Source organism: Nerophis lumbriciformis, linkage group LG15 (genome assembly GCF_033978685.3).
Source record: "Nerophis lumbriciformis linkage group LG15, RoL_Nlum_v2.1, whole genome shotgun sequence".
NCBI classification, from domain to species: Eukaryota; Metazoa; Chordata; class Actinopteri; order Syngnathiformes; family Syngnathidae; genus Nerophis; species Nerophis lumbriciformis.
In genome coordinates, this window is record NC_084562.2 from 36614416 (window position 1) to 36635104 (window position 20689).

Below are 20689 nucleotides of genomic sequence, written 5' to 3' on the forward strand. Positions count from 1 at the left end.
GAGGAGCCTCCTGCAAAGTCACTTTTGTGAAGAGGACACGTCTGACTGCGTTATAAATAGTGTTGGTCACTCAGTCCTCCAGGGACAGGGGACCACCACTTATGGCAGGGGTGTCCAAAGTGTGGCTCGGGGGCCATTTTTGGTCCTAAATTTTTTTTATTGGCCCATTAAATGGCAACATTTTTATTTTAGCAATCTCTTGTTTAGAACCACAATTGGAGTCGAAGAGTTTGTGTGTGTGGTTTCGTCCTTACTGCCTTAGTCTGTTTTTTTGTTCGGAGATAAGACATTTTATGACCTCTAAGCATTCTTGGGGCTTATTGGGAATATCTACAAACCCCCACCTTTTTCTGTCAATAGGATAAAGACTGCTGTGATGATGGGTTTCTTTTATGATTTATGTTTTTACTGGCCTTATCCAATGCTTAACCAAAACATTCCTATCCACAATCAGATAGAGTTTGTATTTGCCTGTCTTCTTCTCCCTCCCCCTCCCAGGAGACAGGACATTTTGCCCTGCCTCCTCTCTCATTCCAAACAGCTCTAAAGTTCCAGAAAGAGTTTGTTTGTTCTCTCTCTCTCTCTCTCTCTCTCTCTCTCTCTCTTTTGCTTTCTCTCTCTCTTCTCTCAAACACTATAAAGTTAAAGTTTGACTCAGATTTTAAATTCGAAAAACAAATCAGCAGCGTCGTTCAAAAAAGCTTTTATCAATTACGCCAAATAGCGAAAGTGAAACCGCTTCTATCAAGCCATGATCTTGAGAAATTAATCCACGCTTTTATCTCGACTCGTCTTGATTATTGTAATGCCCTGTATGTTGGCATTAGCCAGGCCTCCCTCGCCCGCCTGCAGCTCGTGCAGAACTCTGCTGCTCGTCTGCTAACACAGACCCGCAGACGTGAGCACATCACCCCTATTTTAGCGTCCCTTCACTGGCTCCCTGTGCGTTACCGAATACATTTTAAACTCCTTTTATTTGTTTTTAAATGTCTAAACAACCTCGCGCCAACCTATCTCTCCGACCTCCTTCAGCCTTACTGCCCCACCCGATCCTTAAGATCAGCCGATCAGCTGCTGTTGTCGGTCCCTGACACAAGGCTGAAGCTTAGAGGTGACAGAGCTTTCGCCGTTGCTGCTCCCAAGCTCTGGAACGACCTACCCCTGAGTGTTAGACAAGCCTCCTCTCTTCCTGTTTTTAAATCTCTCTTAAAAACATACTTTTATTCCATGGCTTTTAACACTGAGTGATATCCATCCTGCAATGGCGCCCCATAATACACCTGCTGTGATCCTGTTTTTATGTTTTTATGTTTTTATTAATTCTATTTTAATTATTTATTTTTTATCGTGTTCTGTTTGTGTTGTGTTGTGTTTGCTCGGTACTCGTTTTATCTTTTAACCTGCTCATTGTACAGTACTTTGGCTACCCCTGTGGTAAATTTTAAATGTGCTCTATAAATAAAGTTGATTTGATTTGATTTGACTATGCTTCCATGTACGAAATTAGTCTGATTTTAGGCGCGTATTTCCTTTTAGCGCGGATAAATATTGCTTTTCCGGTTTACCAATGACGTCCCACTAGATGTCTGTAGCTCCTAATAAGTTAACAGCCGAGCTCTGTTGTGATGTCTGCTGTAATATTGACACAGATGATACAAAACCCAAAACCAGTGAAGTTGGCATGTTGTGTAAATCGTAAATAAAAACAGAATTCAATGATTTGCAAATCCTTTTCAACCTATATTCAGTTGAACACACTGCAAAGACAAGATACTTAACGTTCGAACAGGTAAACATTTTTATTTTTTGCAACTTAAAGGCCTACTGAAACCCACTACTACCGACCGCAGTCTGATAGTTTATATATCAATGATGAAATCTTAACATTGCAACACATGCCAATACGGCCGGGTTAGCTTACTAAAGTGCAATTTTAAATTTTGCGCGAAATATCCTGCTGAAAACGTCTCGGTATGATGACGTCAGCGCGTGACGTCGCGGATTGTAGAGGACATTTTGGGACAGCATGGTGGCCAGTCGTCTGTTTTCATCGCAAAATTCCACAGTATTCTGGACATCTGTGTTGGTGAATCTTTTGCAATTTGTTCAATGAACAATGGAGAAACAGCAAAGAAAAAAGCTGTAGGTGGGAAGCGGTGTATTGCGGCCGACTGCAGCAACACAAACAGAGCCGGTGTTTCATTGTTTACATTCCCGGAAGATGACAGTCAAGCTTTACCATTGGCCTGTGGAGAACTGAGACAGCAGAGACTCTTACCAGGAGGACTTTGAGTTGGATGCGCAGACGCGGTACCGTGAGTACGCATGCAGCTGCGGCTTCCAAACATTTGATCGCTTGCCCGTACGTGCGTGCCGCTATGTGCATGTCACGTACGTAACTTTGGGGACTTTGGGGAAATATATGTGCTGTATGAACTTTGGGGAGGTGAACGGTACTTTGGGCTGTGGGATTGAGTGTGTTGTGCAGGTGTTTGAGTTGTATTGGAGAATTATATGGACGGGAGGGGGGAGGTGTTTGTTATGCGGGATTAATTTGTGGTATATTAAATATAAGCCTGGTTGTGTTGTGGCTAATAGAGTATATTGTGTTTATTTACTGTTTTAGTCATTTCCAGCTGAATATCAGGTCCCACCCGCCTCTCACAGCATCTTCCCTATCTGAATCGCTCCCACTGCCCTCTAGTCCTTCACTCTCACTTTCCTCATCCACAAATCTTTCATCCTCGCTCAAATTAATGGGGAAATCGTCGCTTTCTCGGTCCGAATCGCTCTCGCTGCTGGTGGCCATGATTGTAAACAATGTGCAGATATGAGGAGCTCCACAACCTGTGACGTCACGCGCATATCGTCTGCTACTTCCGGTACAGGCAAGGCTTTTTTATCAGCGACCAAAAGTTGTGAACTTTATTGTCGATGTTCTCTACTAAATCCTTTCAGCAAATATATGGCAATATCGCGAAATGATCAAGTATGACAGATAGAATGGACCTGCTATCCCCGTTTAAATAAGAAAATCGCATTTCAGTAGGCCTTTAAGCTGCACATTAAGCAAGAATGGGAAATAATTCCACCTGAAAAGCTTCAAAAATTGGTCTCCTCAGTTCCCAAACGTTTACTGAGTGTTGTTAAAAGGAAAGTCCATGTAACACAGTGGTAAAAATGCCCCTGTGCCAACTTTTTTGCAATGCGTTGCTGCCATTAAATTCTAAGTGAATGATTATTCGTAAAAAAAATAAATAAATAAGTTCCTCAGTTCGAACATTAAATATCTTGTCTTTGCAGTGTATTCAATTAAATAAAAGTTGAAAAAGATTTGCAAATCATTGTATTCTGTTTTTATTTACGATTTACACAACGTGCCAACTTCACTGCTTTTGGGTTTTGTAAAATTACATCTCCAATGGTTATGCTGATGTTAAATAGCAGACAGTATCAAGTAATTATCTTGGCTAGCGCTACAAACATGGCACTACTACCAAGAATGTATCAGAGTAAATGCAGGAACGAAGCAAAGAAAGACCGGGGAAAGAGATTTTTTTCGAAGGAATTTGGTGCTTGAAGAAACAAAACTTCTGAATGTCTTGAAGTTCATTCAAAAGGCAGCAAAGGTTCTGTGGATTGATGGACAGAGTTTAAAATCCAAAGGAAAAGACAGTTCATGCCCCGACTGATACTGTTCCAAATGAAAGTTGCTTTTGCTCTGGACTATCTTGTTAGTTGTGTGGAAAACAGGGTTACCGCTAATCAGTTTGGAGTGCACAAACATACATTTTTTAAATTCAATTTCAAAATTTTGATGCAGTTTTCGAATACAATCTTGGTAATCACACTGCCAAACATTTGTTTGCTCACGTGCCCAACAAATTGCACGTGTTGGTGACTTAGGGCCTGATCCAAATAAGATCCAAATTCCACACGCTATTTGTAACTATAAAATTGTGTACACTAATAGGTGGTGTGCTGTGTGTGATTTACTACGACTGCGTGTACAACTGATAACAAGTGCAAAAGTGGCACAGTCCTCCCTATTTAAGTTTATTTTTTATTTTTTTTTACCATGGAGACCCTCATTTACTGCACAGTCATGTTATCATGCTTTGGTGTTTTGCTGTTTTTTGAATCACTTCAGAACCGAGGCAGGCTTCAGAACCCGTGACTAGCTGTATTGCCACCCCTGCTTCTGGACCTGGGAGCACCACTCAGACCCGAGACCCCAAGATTGCTAGCCCGAGGCCTTTCGAGAGCTACTTTGAACTGTGTAGAGGATTTTTGGTACAGTGCGACCTCATCTACAAGCACCAACACTCGCGCCACTCGTCCGACGGGGCCAAGATTGCCTTTATTTTTGCGCTGCTGACGGGACCGGCACTCAAGTGGGCCACAGCGGCCGTGGACAGGACCGTGGGCGCTGCTTTCCGGGCCGAATACCGGATGGTTTTCGACCACCCCGCTCCTGTACGACCAGAGACTTTCGGAACAAGCAGCAGTATGGGGCGGCCAACTTCACCCCTGCGGTTCAACTCCGACCTGCATACCACACCAGTCGAACAACCCATACCTCCACCTGCACTGATGACGACTCTTAAGCCCATGCAGTTGGGGAGAACACGTTTGGCGACTGAGGAGAGAGAGAGGAGGTATAGGCAGCGTCTCTGCCTCTACTGTGGCTTAGAAGCCTCTGCTGGCCAAAAGACCAGGCTCACCAGCAGAGGGGATCCTGGTGAGCCACACGTCGTTTTCCCAGGAAGGAAGGAACCCTGTTATCCTGTTTCCCGCTACTCTGGCGTGGAACACCAAGACCGTTTGAGTGGGTGCTTATTTGGAGTCCGGAGCGGACGAAAGTCTTATCGACTACGAGTTCGCCCAGCAAGCTGGTTTTCCTCTTGTGCCCTTAGATAAGATTCTTCCCGCTCAAGCCCTGGATGGGCCCACTTTGGGGCCCATTAAACACAGCACAGAGCCCCTATCCCTGACCTTTTTCAGGGAACCATGTCGAAACTATTAGTTTCTGGGTGCTGGAAGCTCCCGTCGCTCCGTTAGTCCTCGGGAGATCATGGCTGCGGCAACACGACCCACACGTCTCCTGGACCTCTGGCAAGATCATGGCGTGGCGCCACCATGCCACGCTAACTGCCTCAAGTCTGATTCTTCTCCGATCAGCAAACCCAGACCGAGTATTCCTCACGCTGATCTCGCCCAGATACCGGCTTGCTACCACGATCTCGCCGCTGTATTCAGCAAGGAACGCGTACAATCCCTTCCTGCTCACAGACCCTACGACTGCGCCATCAAACTGCTCCCCGACGCTACCCTGCCATCCAGCCACTTGTACAACCTGTCACTCCCTGAAAAGGAAGTCATGAAGGACTACATTACGCAGTCCCTAGCTTCAGGGAAACATCACACCTTCTAAATCTCAGTTGGCGGCTGGATTATTTTTTTGTGGCCAAGAATCGTTAAGACCCTGCATTGACTACCGTCTTTTGAGTAACATTACGGTCAAGAACAAGTACTCACTACCCCTGCTTAATTCTTCCTTTGAGCCTCTTACTCCGGCCACAATCTTCACCAAACTGGACTTGCGGAACGCGTATCACCTGGTACGGATCAAGGAGGGCGATGAGTGGAAGACGGCTTTCAACACCCATCTGGGGCATTATGAGTATAAGGTGATGCCCTTCGGACTCACCAACGCCCCAGCTGTCTTCCAGACACTCGTCAACGACATTCTCCGGGACATGCTGGATCAGTTTGTCGTGGTCTACTTGGATGAGCACCAACAGCACGTCCGTCTCGTCCTACAGCGCTTTCTTGAGAATCGGCTATTCCTCAAGGCGGAGAAGTGTAGGTTTCACCATTGGCGTTGTTAGGCCTATTTTAGGGGGGCTCAAGCCCCCCTAAAATATTCTTAAGCCCCCCTAAATATCCATCCATCCATCCATCTTCTTCCGCTTATCCGAGGTCGGGTCGCGGGGGCAGCAGCCTAAGCAGGGAAGCCCAGACTTCCCTCTCCCCAGCCACTTCGTCCAGCTCCTCCCGGGGGATCCCGAGGCGTTCCCAGGCCAGCCGGGAGACATAGTCTTCCCAACGTGTCCTGGGTCTTCCTCGTGGCCTCCTACCGGTCGGACGTGCCCTAAACAACTCCCTAGGGAGGCGCTCGGGTGGCATCCTGACTAGATGCCCGAACCACCTCATCTGGCTCCTCTTGATGTGGAGGAGCAGCGGCTTTACTTTGAGCTCTCCCCGGATGACAGAGCTTCTCACCCTATCTCTAAGGGAGAGCCCCGCCACCCGGCGGAGGAAACTCATTTCGGCCGCTTGTACCCGTGATCTTGTCCTTTCGGTCATAACCCAAAGCTCATGACCATAGGTGAGGATGGGAACGTAGATCGACCGGTAAATTGAGAGCTTTGCCTTCCGGCTCAGCTCCTTCTTCACCACAACGGATCGATACAGCGTCCGCATTACTGAAGACGCCGCACCGATCCGCCTGTCGATCTCACGATCCACTCTTCCCTCACTCGTGAACAAGACTCCGAGGTACTTGAACTCCTCCACTTGGGGCAAGATCTCCTCCCCAACCCGGAGATGGCACTCCACCCTTTTCCGGGCGAGAACCATGGACTCGGACTTGGAGGTGCTGATTCTCCCCTAAATAATTTGGTGTTATATATATATTTTTTATTTTTTTTACAAATACATGCCGAAATATTCATTATAAAGTGGCCCGAATATGAGTTTAAATAAATAATTATATAACCTGTCATTATTCACTCAGTTTCCCCTCACTTCATAGCGTAAGGTAGAGAGCCCCTTTAGTGCGTCGGTATCCAATCCATTCCACTTGTTTATATAGAAAATGCCCACATCACTCAAAATCCAGTCCGCATTTTCTCTGCGACCATGCTTGAGGTCCTGCAGGTGTACGAAGCACATTAGCACACAGCACGCACTGCAGAACAAGAACGTGAACGGATGCAAAATGGACATAAGAAACTTTTTCAAGAAAGTAAGTATTCATCACTGCTTGTAGTAAACTGTATCAGCTCCACTTTACACCAGGTCTGTGTTTGACAAAAAGTTACATTCCCGCTCTAAAACAATGCTGCTACTTAGTTAGCCCGAAATGCATCATGAAGGTCCTGGTTATTTATAGCTAAATGTGCACTCTTTTTTTACCATTTGCTATCTTTGGGGTTACTTCCTTCTGGAGCATCAGCTGTGTTTCTCACTTTACACATGGAGGAGAACAGGAGCTGAGCTCATTCACATATGACTATCATCAGTAGATAATAATAATAATCACTCCACAACCCCTATTGACCTGTAGGAGTCAGGGCAGAGGAGCACACAATGTGGGAGGGGAGAGGCCTCTACTGGAAAGGTGAGTAGGAGAATAATCCATCCATCCATTTTCTACCGCTTATTCCCTTTGGGGTCGCGGGGGGCGCTGGAGCCTATCTCAGCTACAATAATAATGATACATATAAATAAATATTAAAACAATTTTTTTTTAAATGGCTTATCGATAAGCCATTTGTTTTATTTATTTCTGGGTGGATCATGTTGACTATTGGTCCTCCTAATTGTCAATCATTCTGGTGATGTTACGTTATTGCAGTGAATATATATATATATATACATATTATTCATATAATAGATTGTATTTATAATCTACTTTATATTTGATTCCAAATCTCAAAGTGACGTCAAATGTTGCATTGTTCTTTTTTTGCCATGGTGTACTGTTGTGGATGAGAATGGAGTTTTTTGCGTGGATGATGATGTTTCTTTCGTTGCCTGTGATTGAGTCGTAGTCTGAGGCGAAGTCTAGTGCTTGAGTCAGTAGGTCTTACGTGATGGAAGGGTAAAATTCCTCGATATCAAAGGAGATAAAGTTGTGCTGTTGTTTGTCTTGGATGTTGTTGAACCATTTGATTACTGCTGCTGTATTTCTCCAAAAAAAGAACAATGCAACATTTGACGTCACTATGGGAAGTTTTGACGGAGCAGAAACGTGTGAACTCGTTGGGAGTTTCCTCCTCTCCCAGCTCGCTAGCCTCAATCTGAACCTTGGTATTTACCGTGATGACGGACTGGCAGTGTGTCGCGCCTCGCCAAGGAGCAGCGAGAATACCAAGAAGCGCATATGCCAAATTTTCAAAGAGAACGGCCTACGGATCACGATTGAAGCCAACAAGCAAACCGTCAACTTTCTTGACGTCACTTTCAACCTGAGAAATAACAGCTACCAACCATTCACGAAACCCAACACAACACTCCAATACATGCACCATGACAGCAACCATCCACCCACCACCACGAAAAGAATACCTACCGGAATCAATAAAAGGCTATCGATGCTGTCATCTAGCAAAGCTGAATTTGACCAAGCAACCCCCCCGTACCAAAAAGCCCTTGATGAAAGCGGATACAATTTCACCCTCACCTATGAACCCACGCCAGGAAACCAGCCAAAAAAGAACAGAAAACGAAACGGCATCATCTGGTGTACAACCCCCCATACAGCAAAAACGTCTCAACGAACATTGGACACAAATTCCTCAACCTGATTGACAAACACTTTCCCAAAGACAACAACCTAAGAAAAGTATTCAACAAGAACAACATCAAATTGAGCTACAGCTGCATGAACAATATACGACAAATCATCTCAAACCACAACAAAACAATTGCAAATGAGCCGTCGACCCCCAGTCAGAACGACTCCAAAACCAACAAAGCATGTAACTGTCGAAAGAAACCTGATTGCCCCCTCAACGGGGGATGCTTACAAACATCAGTTGTCTACCAATCTAAGGTAATACGCAAGGACATTAACACATCCGACACATATGTAGGATTAACCGAGGGTGAATTCAAAACCAGATGGATCAACCACAAGGCTTCTTTCAGGAACAAAAACCTGCGAAATACCACAGAACTCAGCAAACACATTTGGGACCTCAAAGACAATAATGTTGAATATTCAATAACATGGCAAATTCTTGCATCCAGCACACCTTACAATAGTGGTAATAAAAGATGCAACCTATGCTTGAAAGAGAAACTGTTTATTATCTACCGTCCAGACCTGTCATCCCTCAACAAGCGCAGCGAAATTGTAACAACATGCCGCCATAGACGGAAACACCTCCTACGTAACACATGAACCAATCACCACGCCCCTAGGCCAGCCTGTACCCACCCACTCTGTGCCCTATATAAACCATGGTATGCGAATGCTCCCATTAAAATCTCCTGACGATTGAGGGTACCCCCCTCATGAAACAGGCATGTAGAGATGAAATAGTCTTGTGATTTTTTTTCCCCACACATACATATATTGCGCTCTACTACGGTATCGAGCACTATTTTTTGGATAACCTTATTAAGACATATATATATATATATATATATATATATATATATATATATATATATATATATATATATATATATATATATATATATATATATATATATATATATGTCCTTACGTAACATCACCAGAGTGATTGACAATTAGGAGGACCAATAGTCAACATGATCCACAACATCCTCTAGTATACCTTTAAGTCTTTCATATATATAAGACAAACCCCAAACCCAGACACCATCTTTGTAGTCATTTTTCTCCTGCGTGGACTTCCGTCTTCCTTTACAATGAGTGAAGCTGCACGAAACCTTGTGTCTGCAATTGTAAATAATTTAATTTTTAAGTTTTGTGTTTCTTGTAGAATCTATATAAAGTAATATACATTAGCCTATTGTTAAAATATGAAACAAACATCATTAAATATATTTGTTTTATTGTATTGTTACATTAATAGCTGTTGTATTATTATAGGATGGCTTGTTGAACATTTCATAGGATTTTCAGAGGGAGGAAAATCCAAGACATTTAATATAAAATGTTAAATGAATAAATACACAAAAAGAAAAAGAAAAAAAATGGTTAAAAGCCATCATCCTGGGGAGCATTTCATTTCGTCCCTTGCATTTTTTTAAATAGTAATAATAACCATGAATAACTTCTAAGTCTTTGTTAGCCGTTTGTGAAGTTTTGTGCTCGTGCGCTACGTTCGCTCGCATCCTGTACATCTCCTGGGGGCTTAGCCCCCCCTGTCCTTAAAAGCTAAAGACGCCCCTGGGTTCCACGCATCTTCGGTGGAGTTTTTGGGATTTGTGGTCGAGAGCGGCCACGCCGTACGTAATAAATATAATAGCAAAACAGCGTCCGCAGAACCGTTTAAGTCTTAATAAATCACATTGCGTATGCTAATTAGTTATATTTGTATTTATTTCTGCCAGTATTGTGTTCGTCCCAATGATCAGCATATATCAATCAATCAATCAATCAATGTTTATTTATATAGCCCTAAATCACAAGTGTCTCAAAGGGCTGCACAAGCCACAACGACATCCTCGGTATAGCCCACATAAGGGCAAGGAAAAACTCACCCCAGTGGGACGTCGATGTGAATAACTATGAGAAACCTTGGAGAGGACCGCATATGTGGGTAACCCCCCCCTCTCTAGGGAGACCGAATGCAATGGATGTCGAGTGGGTCTAACATAATATTGTGGGAGTCCAGTCCATAGTGGATCCAGCATAACAGTAAGAGTCCAGTCCACAGTGGGGTCAGCAGGAAACCATCCCGAGCGGAGACGGGTCAGCAGCGCAGAGATGTTCCCAACCGATATACAGGCGAGCGGTCCACCCCGGGTCCCGACCCCGGACAGCCAGCACCCCATCCATGGCCACCGGATCTGTGTGTCTCCCCTTCCACAAGGGATAGGGGGGAGCAGAGGAGAAAAGAAAAGAAACGGCAGATCAACTGGTCTAAAAAAGGGGGGCTATTCAAAGGCTAGAGTATACAAATGAGTTTTGAGATGGGACTTAAATGTTTCTACTGAGGTAGCATCTCTAACTGTTACCGGGAGGGCATTCCATAGTGCTGGAGCCCGAATAGAAAACGCTCTACAGCCCGCAGACTTTTTTTGGGCTCTGGGAATCACTAATAAGCCGGAGTTCTTTGAACGCAGATTTCTTGCCGGGACATATGGTACAATACAATCGGCAAGATAGGATGGAGCTAGACCGTGTAGTATTTTATACGTAAGTAGTAAAACCTTAAAGTCGCATCTTAAGTGCACAGGAAGCCAGTGCAGGTGAGCCAGTATAGGCGTAATATGATCAAACTTTCTTGTTCTTGTCAAAAGTCTAGCAGCCGCATTTTGTACCAACTGTAATCTTTTAATGCTAGACATAGGGAGACCCGAAAATAATACGTTACAGTAATCGAGACGAGACGTAACGAACGCATGAATAATGATCTCAGCGTCGCTAGTGGACAAAATGGAACGAATTTTAGCGATATTACGGAGATGAAAGAAGGCCGTTTTAGTAACATTCTTAATGTGTGACTCAAAGGAGAGAGTTGGGTCGAAGATAATACCCAGATTCTTTACTGAGTCGCTTTGTGTAATTGTTTGGTTGTCAAATGTTAAGGTGGTATTATCAAATAAATGTCGGTGTTTAGCAGGACCGATAATCAGCATTTCCGTTTTCTTAGTGTTGAGTTGCAAGAAGTTATATTGTACATATTCATGAAGGTGGACAAGCTGAATAGATTGTGCTTCTCACTTAAGAGAAGCAATCTTCTGGGCACATCTGGGTCTTCTGGGTAGATCAGTTTTGTGTGCGCTATCAAGTTTGCATGTGTTTTAATACATGCATACCATTAGTACATCAGGCCCTCTGTCTCTGTATTTTGTATGGAGCACGACTCCAAAATAACCTACCATGGGACCAAAGAAAGTTGCAAGTTCTGGCTCTTGGATAAAAATATTGAAACACAATTGAATTCAAGAGAAAATACTAGAAATACAAGGGACGGCGTGGCGCAGTGGAAGAGTGGCCGTGCGCAACCCGAGGGTCCCTGGTTCAATCCCCACCTAGTACCAACCTCGTCATGTCCGTTGTGTCCTGAGCAAGACACTTCACCCTTGCTCCTGATGGGTGCTGGTTAGCGCGTTGCATGGCAGCTCCCTCCATCAGTGTGTGAATGTGTGTGTGAATGGGTAAATGTGGAAGTAGTGTCAAAGCGCTTTGAGTACCTTGAAGGTAGAAAAGCGCTATACAAGTACAACCCATTTATCATCATTTACAAGGGATGTATAATATTCATTTATGCATTTCATTCCTCATCAATATCTATTTCACATTGTTTTCCTCATGTACACAAACATGTTTTTTTTTAATATTCTTGGCTGCCTGGAACGGTTTAATTGGATTAATTGGTATTTTATTGGAAAATTGCTGCTTTCATATGGTTGGGTTGACGTTGGACCTTTTGGAACAAAATTAACAAAGAATTCTGCTTCTTCACTCAGGCTATATACATATATAGTAAGTAAGTAAGTAAGTAAATTGCATTTATAAAGCGCTTTTCACAGATGAACTCACAAAGCGCTGTACACAACTTAGGTAAAGTTAAACAACAATTAAATTTAAAACAAGAGGGGCAACATCATAAAAAGGATACAAAATGGATTAAAAATTATAGTTAAAAGGTGCTTAAACTAAAAGCTTTACTAAAAAGGGAAGTTTTCAAATGTTTCTTAAAAGTTTCAACACAGTCAAGGTCACGGAGGGACTGGTGCAAACTGTTCCAGAGTCTGGGAGCTATAGCCTGGAATGCCAGGTCTCCACAGGTTTTAAAACGAGTTTTCGGGATCTGTAGAAGACCCTGGCCTAAAGACCAGAGGCTGTGCCGTGAAGAGTAGGGGCATAACAAGTCTGTGATGTACTGAAGGGCCCCACCATGCAACGCACGGAATGTCAAGACTAAAATTGGGCTGTTCTGGGTGCACCGGTCAAAAGTCTGGCAGCCGCATTTTGTACTGTCTGAAGTCTCTTCAGCGTCGACTTGTTGAAAAGGGTTAAGAGGGTCATTTCGAGATCCAATTTTGACAACAAATTTCTCACTTTAGAAATATTTCTTAGATGATAAAAACAGTTTTTGGTCAGTTGACGACAGTGACCTTCCATAGACATTGACTGATCAAACACAACCCCAAGGTTTCTGAGGCTGCTTTTAACAGATTATTGTGATACATCCATTCATTTGTTCGTCGGTCATTTAGCCTTTTTGCCTAACACAGATAGCCGTTAAAGGCAGCAGTGATAATCTTAAGATAAAGTAAAACATTGCCATGGTTCAGATGTGTTTCATAGTCAAATGAGCACCTGTCCATCCTGTTCATCAGAAGTATTCAGGGTTAGCGCTCAGTGTGTCAGGTCCTGGCGAATGTGGGAGAATGGAGACAAAGTCATGTGTTGATCTGCAGCTGGACTCGTCTGAAGGAGGTCTGAAGGAGCTGGTGATGAGGTGGTTCGTTGGGACGCAAGCGCCTCTCATTCTGCAAAATGGAAACTTCCCTTACTGGTTTCAGGGCTTCACAGCAAGAAAGTAAGAAACATAGATTTAACTCAAATGGACTGAAATAAATTAATAAATGTAGTGACAACTATTTTACTAGAATACAAATTAAAACCTTGTGTTATCATATTAAATTGCCTAACAACTTGATTAAATCGTGGTCTATTCAGACTCAGTTGTGCAGTAGGAGTGTACTTTTATTTCATACTCACAAAGGCAAGAGAAATTAATTCTTCATAGAGGTTGCGTGACTTGAATGGAGAGGTTGGTTTCTATTGACATGAAGCTTACTGTACATTCACACACACTGACTACAATACAAGTCCAGCCACGTCCTTATGGGCTTTATGCAAACAATGATAGAACACAGTCTTTATTTATTCCCATGGGAACGTTTGATGTTTTGTAAAAATGAGCACACCTTCAAGTTAGATTTAGAAACCCAGACACATCTTGGTTGAAAGCTTTCCAAGTCTCATGAAAAATGTCACTATTAAAAATAAGATTAGGTTTTTATATTTGTTAATTCAACTAAATACTTTGCTCAGTTGCTGCTTGTCTCTCTGCCACAGGCATGCGGAGGATCACCTACAAGATAAAGCTCTCGGCTGTTTTCTCATTCGCCTCAGTGATAAAGCCATCGGCTACATCCTTTCCTACAAGTAAGAGGTTAGAGATATTCTCATTAGGGCTGTCAAAGTTGACGCATTAACGTTAATCACAAAAAAAAGGATAGCATTTACTGCATAAATCAAATCAAATCAAATCAACTTTATTTATAGAGCACATTTAAAATTTACCACAGGGGTAGCCAAAGTGCTGTACAATGAGCAGGTTAAAAGATAAAACGAGTACCGAGCAAACACAACACAACACAAACAGAACACGATAAAAAATAAATAATTAAAATAGAATTAATAAAAACATAAAAACATAAAAACAGGATCACAGCAGGTGTATTATGGGGCGCCATTGCAGGATGGATATCACTCAGTGTTAAAAGCCATGGAATAAAAGTATGTTTTTAAGAGAGATTTAAAAACAGGAAGAGAGGAGGCTTGTCTAACACTCAGGGGTAGGTCGTTCCAGAGCTTGGGAGCAGCAACGGCGAAAGCTCTGTCACCTCTAAGCTTCAGCCTTGTGTCAGGGACCGTCAACAGCAGCTGATCGGCTGATCTTAAGGATCGGGTGGGGCAGTAAGGCTGAAGGAGGTCGGAGAGATAGGTTGGCGCGAGGTTGTTTAGACATTTAAAAACAAATAAAAGGAGTTTAAAATGTATTCGGTAACGCACAGGGAGCCAGTGAAGGGACGCTAAAATAGGGGTGATGTGCTCACGTCTGCGGGTCTGTGTTAGCAGACGAGCAGCAGAGTTCTGCACGAGCTGCAGGCGGGCGAGGGAGGCCTGGCTAATGCCAACATACAGGGCATTACAATAATCAAGACGAGTCGAGATAAAAGCGTGGATTAATTTCTCAAGATCATGTCTTGATAGAAGCGGTTTCACTTTCGCTATTTGGCGTAATTGATAAAAGCTTTTTTGAACGACGCTGCTGATTTGTTTTTCGAATTTAAAATCTGAGTCAAACTTTACCCCCAGGTTTGTGACAGAGTCGCTGAGATACGGGGTCAGAGTGCCGAGGTCAACGTTGGGGGAGGGAGAGCGACTTGGACCGAACAACATAACTTCTGTTTTATCTTCATTTAGGCTCAGGAAGTTAGCTGAAAGCCAGACTTTGATGTCGTGCAGGCAGTCAATAAGACGTTGAACCGTGTTATTTTATAAATTTATAAACACAGTCTAATTACATAGTTTATTTACATTGTACTAAAAAAAGAGATCAGCACTGTCATCGAACAAATGTCAAGCTTGTTAGCCTAAATAACTGGTTAAAGCAGGGGTGTCCAAACTACGGCCCGTGAAATTGAAAACACTGGCGGGTCGCATTTGGCCCGCGAGTCGGCACAAATTCATAAAAACAATTTGACCGAGAGCAGTATATCCATATCATATACAAATATCCAATATTGCCGCCATTTTATTGCCATTTGTTGGCCAACAAAAGTATCTCTGCCATTAATTTTATGCCTATGAAGTACAGCATTTACTTATCAACTAGGGCTGGGCGATATGTCCGCTAACTTCTTGCAACTCAACGCCAAGAAAACGGAAATGCTGATTATCGGTCCTGCTAAACACCGACATTTATTTAATAATACCACCTTAACATTTGACAACCAAACAATTACACAAGGCGAATCAGTAAAGAATCTGGGTATTATCTTCGACCCAACTCTCTCGTTTGAATCACACATTAAGAGTGTTACTAAAATGGCCTTCTTCCATCTCCGTAATATCGCTAAAATTCGTTCTATTTTATCCACTAGCGACGCTGAGATCATTATTCATGCGTTCGTTACGTCTCGTCTCGACTACTGTAACGTATTATTTTCGGGTCTCCCTATGTCTAGCATTAAAAAATTACAGTTGGTACAAAATGCGGCTGCTAGACTTTTGACAAGAACAAGAAAGTTTGATCATATTACGCCTATACTGGCTCACCTGCACTGGCTTCCTGTGCACTTAAGATGTGACTTTAAGGTTTTACTACTTACGTATAAAATACTACACGGTCTAGCTCCGTCCTATCTTGTCGATTGCATTGTACCATATGTCCCGGCAAGAAATCTGCGTTCAAAGAACTCCGGCTTATTAGTGATTCCCAGAGCCCAAAAAAAGTCTGCGGGCTATAGAGCGTTTTCTATTCGGGCTCCAGTACTATGGAATGCCCTCCCGGTAACAATTAGAGATGCTACCTCAGTAGAAGCATTTAAGTCCCATCTTAAAACTCATTTGTATACTCTAGCCTTTAAATAGCCCCCCTGTTAGACCAGTTGATCTGCCGTTTCTTTTCTTTTCTCCTCTGCTCCCCTTTTCCTTGAGGGGGGGGCACAGGTCCGGTGGCCATGGATGAAGTGCTGGCTGTCCAGAGTCGGGACCCGGGGTGGACCGCTCGCCTGTGCATCGGCTGGGAACATCTCTGCGCTGCTGACCCGTCTCCGCTCGGGATGGTGTCCTGCTGGCCCCACTATGGACTGGACTCTTACTATTATGTTGGATCCACTATGGACTGGACTCTCACAATATTATGTCAGACCCACTCGACATCCATTGCTTTCGGTCTCCCCTAGAGGGGGGGGGTTACCCACATATGCGGTCCTCTCCAAGGTTTCTCATAGTCATTCACATCGACGTCCCACTGGGGTGAGTTTTTCCTTGCCCGTATGTGGGCTTTGTACCGAGGATGTCATTGTGGCTTGTGCAGCCCTTTGAGACACTTGTGATTTAGGGCTATATAAATAAAGATTGATTGATTGATTGACCTCCTTGATCGACATCTTTTATAATCAAGCTGGATCAACAAACATGGTGAAAAATAAAGGCCAAGGGATGAATTAAACATCCACTTATTTGATTTAGTATCACTGTTCCGTTCACCATAGTGTGTTTTTCATCTCTTAATGACCAAACTTTGCAATAGTATGTGTCTGCAGATCCGGAGGCTGCACGTTCAGGCCCGCACTTGTGGACCGACAGTGCCACCTACTGGTTAACTGTGACATTGCAACTGCACACTAGCACTCCACATAGCAACTATCCAAATAAAATATTAAGATGTGATTGGAACACTTTTTAAAGCCTTTGTACGAAATAGGCATAGCCAACAATAAAATGAAACAATTTCAAATGCTCTATTGCATGGGGTTATATTGACAAAACATCCTTAAATAGCAAAGGAAAAAGATTAAATTAAATGGTTTTAAATGTTTTATTGCACAAGCTGAACTTTTCCCAAAACAGCCTTTATGGCAGTGCTCCTTCCTTCCTCAATTGCCTTTCCAGCCTCCTCCAGAGCTCATCCACTTCACTGAAAACAGTTAAAATGATAACTCAATCTTTAATCAATCAATGTTTATTTATATAGCCCTAAATCACAAGTGTCTCAAAGGGCTGCACAAGCCACAACGACATCCTCGGTACAAAGCCCACATACGGGCAAGGAAAAACTCACCCCAGTGGGACGTCGATGTGAATGACTATGAGAAACCTTGGAGAGGACCGCATATGTGGGTAACCCCCCCCCCCCCCCTCTAGGGGAGACCAAAAGCAATGGATGTCGAGTGGGTCTGACATAATATTGTGAGAGTCCAGTCCATAGTGGATCCAACATAATAGTAAGAGTCCAGTCCATAGTGGGGCCAGCAGGACACCATCCCGAGCGGAGACGGGTCAGCAGCGCAGAGATGTTCCCAGCCGATGCACAGTCGAGCGGTCCACCCCGGGTCCCGACTCTGGACAGCCAGCACTTCATCCATGGCCACCGGACCTGTGCCCCCCCCCCCTCAAGGAAAAGGGGAGCAGAGGAGAAAATAAAAGAAACGGCACATCAACTGGTCTAACAGGGGGGCTATTTAAAGGCTAGAGTATACAAATGAGTTTTAAGATGGGACTTAAATGCTTCTACTGAGGTAGCATCTCTAATTGTTACCGGGAGGGCATTCCATAGTACTGGAGCCCGAATAGAAAACGCTCTATAGCTCGCAGACTTTTTTTGGGCTCTGGGAATCACTAATAAGCCGGAGTTCTTTGAACGCAGATTTCTTGCCGGGACATATGGTACAATGCAATCGACAAGATAGGACGGAGCTAGACCGTGTAGTATTTTATACGTAAGTAGTAAAACCTTAAAGTCACATCTTAAGTGCACAGGAAGCCAGTGCAGGTGAGCCAGTATAGGCGTAATATGATCAAACTTTCTTGTTCTTGTCAAAAGTCTACTACTGGAATAGAAGAGCCATCAATGTTTCTACTTATCTCCCCTTACCTTTTATGGACAACAGGCCCTGTCTTTGATTGATTGATTGAGACTTTTATTAGTAGGTTGCACAGTGAAGTACATATTCTGTACAATTGACCACTAAATGGTCACACCCGAATAAGTTTTTCAACTTGTTTAAGTCGGGGTCAGGAAGCCCTCCACTGCCTCCTAGCACAAAATGCCATTTACTGCAGAAATGCCATATATAAAAAGACCTCAAGAGATTTTTAAGCAATTACATTTATTTATATCAATACAAAAACAATTAGCAGACAATTTATTTTGGCTTTGACAATTCTGCAGCATGTACACAGTTATGCTCACCTCTGGAAAAAGAACTTTGCAGATGAATTTCACATTATCAGCGTATTTCACTGTTGATGGAGTTGTGGCGAGGAGTGACTTAAATGGGTGAAGAGGGTCTTTTGTCTATGTAAACATGGACCTGCTTCATCGCTGCCCACCTGATCGCCTTTCCACCGAGTATAATCTAAGAAAAAGGGTTGGGAAATTAACGCTTTAGTGTGCTGTGTGGCAAAAGTTCCATGAAATACTGACTATACTGACTATAAATGGCAGTTGAATGAAATACATGCGTATCCTAACACTAGAAAAAAGCTAGTTAGTTTGGTGGTGTGTGTAATACTATTTCTGAGAATAATCCTAACAAAGGGTTATTGTGGCAGAGTGCCTTTTAATCATTTAGCAGTAGTGATGAGAAAATGTAAACACTTGCTGCTCAGCTCCTTGTGAATGTACAATTAAGTCCACCAGTGTCTTTCCAGCCTCAGTGCGATCACTGACTGCTTGAAGGTGGGTCGGAAGTTGAGTCATAAGGCCACTATGTCGAGGCACTCAGAACACAGGTGGCAGCTCTCCCTTCACCTTTTGGCCTCGGTTGTCCACAAAGCAAACCGTTTACCATAACATGAAACAAGCAAATCATTAATCCAAATCATGACCTTTACACACAATGTTTGGCCTATGAAAATACAGCCAACAATTTGGCAAAGATTTGCATCGAAAAACCGACTCAAAGTTTAAGTGGGGCGTACGAAAACCCAGGTACTTCTGTGTATGATCTCAAATAGTTTCAATCAATCAATCAATGTTTATTTATATAGCCCTAAATCACAAGTGTCTCAAAGGGCTGCACAAGCCATGACGACATCCTCGGTTCAGAGCCCACAAAAGGGCAAGGAAAACTCACAACCCAGTGGGATGACAATGTGAATGACTATGAGAAACCTTGGAGAAGACCGCAGATGTGGGTGAGCTAAACCGCTAAACCGTGTAGTATTTTATACGTAAGTAGAAAAACCTTAAAGTCACATCTTAAGTGCACAGGAAGCCAGTGCAGGTGAGCCAGTATCGGCGTAATATGATCAAACTTTCTTGTTCTTGTCAAAAGTCTAGCAGCCGCATTTTGTACCAACTGTAATCTTTTAATGCTAGACATAGGGAGACCCGAAAATAATACGTTACAGTAATCGAGACGGGACGTAACGAACGCATGAATAATGATCTCAGCGTCGCTAGTGGACAAAATGGAACAAATTTTAGCGATATTACGGAGATGAAAGAAGGCCGTTTTAGTAACACTCTTAATGTGTGACTCAAACGAGAGAGTTGGGTCGAAAATAATACCCAGATTCTTTACCGAGTCGCCTTGTGTAATTGTTTGGTTGTCAAATGGTATTGGTATTATTAAATACAGGTAAAAGCCAGTAAATTAGAATGTTTTGAAAAACTTGATTTATTTCAGTAATTGCATTCAAAAGGTGTAACTTGTACATTATATTTATTCATTGCACACAGACTGATGCATTCAAATGTTTATTTCATTTAATTTTGATGATTTGAAGTGGCAACAAATGAAAATCCAAAATTCCGTGTGTCACAAAATTAGAATATTACTTAAGGCTAATACAAAAAAGGGATTTTTAGAAATGTTGGCCAACTGAAAAGTATGAAAATGAAAAATATGAGCATGTACAATACTCAATACTTGGTTGGAGCTCCTTTTGCCTCAATTACTGCGTTATTGCGGCGTGGCATGGAGTCGATGGGTTTCTGGCACTGCTCAGGTGTTATGAGAGCCCAGGTTGCTCTGATAGTGGCCTTCAACTCTTCTGCGTTTTTGGGTCTGGCATTCTGCATCTTCCTTTTCACAATACCCCACAGATTTTCTATGGGGCTAAGGTCAGGGGAGTTGGCAGGCCAATTTAGAACAGAAATACCATGGTCCGTAAACCAGGCACGGGTAGATTTTGCGCTGTGTGCAGGCGCCAAGTCCTGTTGGAACTTGAAATCTCCATCTCCATAGAGCAGGTCAGCAGCAG

At 43.1% G+C, this 20689-nt stretch overlaps 1 protein-coding gene across 1 annotated transcript in view; it reads left to right on the forward strand.

The window, feature by feature from the left end:
* The first annotated feature begins 13347 nt into the window (after positions 1-13347).
* sh2d7 (SH2 domain containing 7) overlaps positions 13348-20689 on the forward strand; it is a 29091-nt gene continuing 21749 nt past the window's right edge. Inside the window, exons 1-2 of the mRNA XM_072914857.1 lie at positions 13348-13499; positions 14042-14131. Of these exons, the coding sequence (XP_072770958.1) occupies positions 13348-13499; positions 14042-14131 (242 nt within the window). The remainder of the gene's footprint in view (positions 13500-14041; positions 14132-20689) is intronic.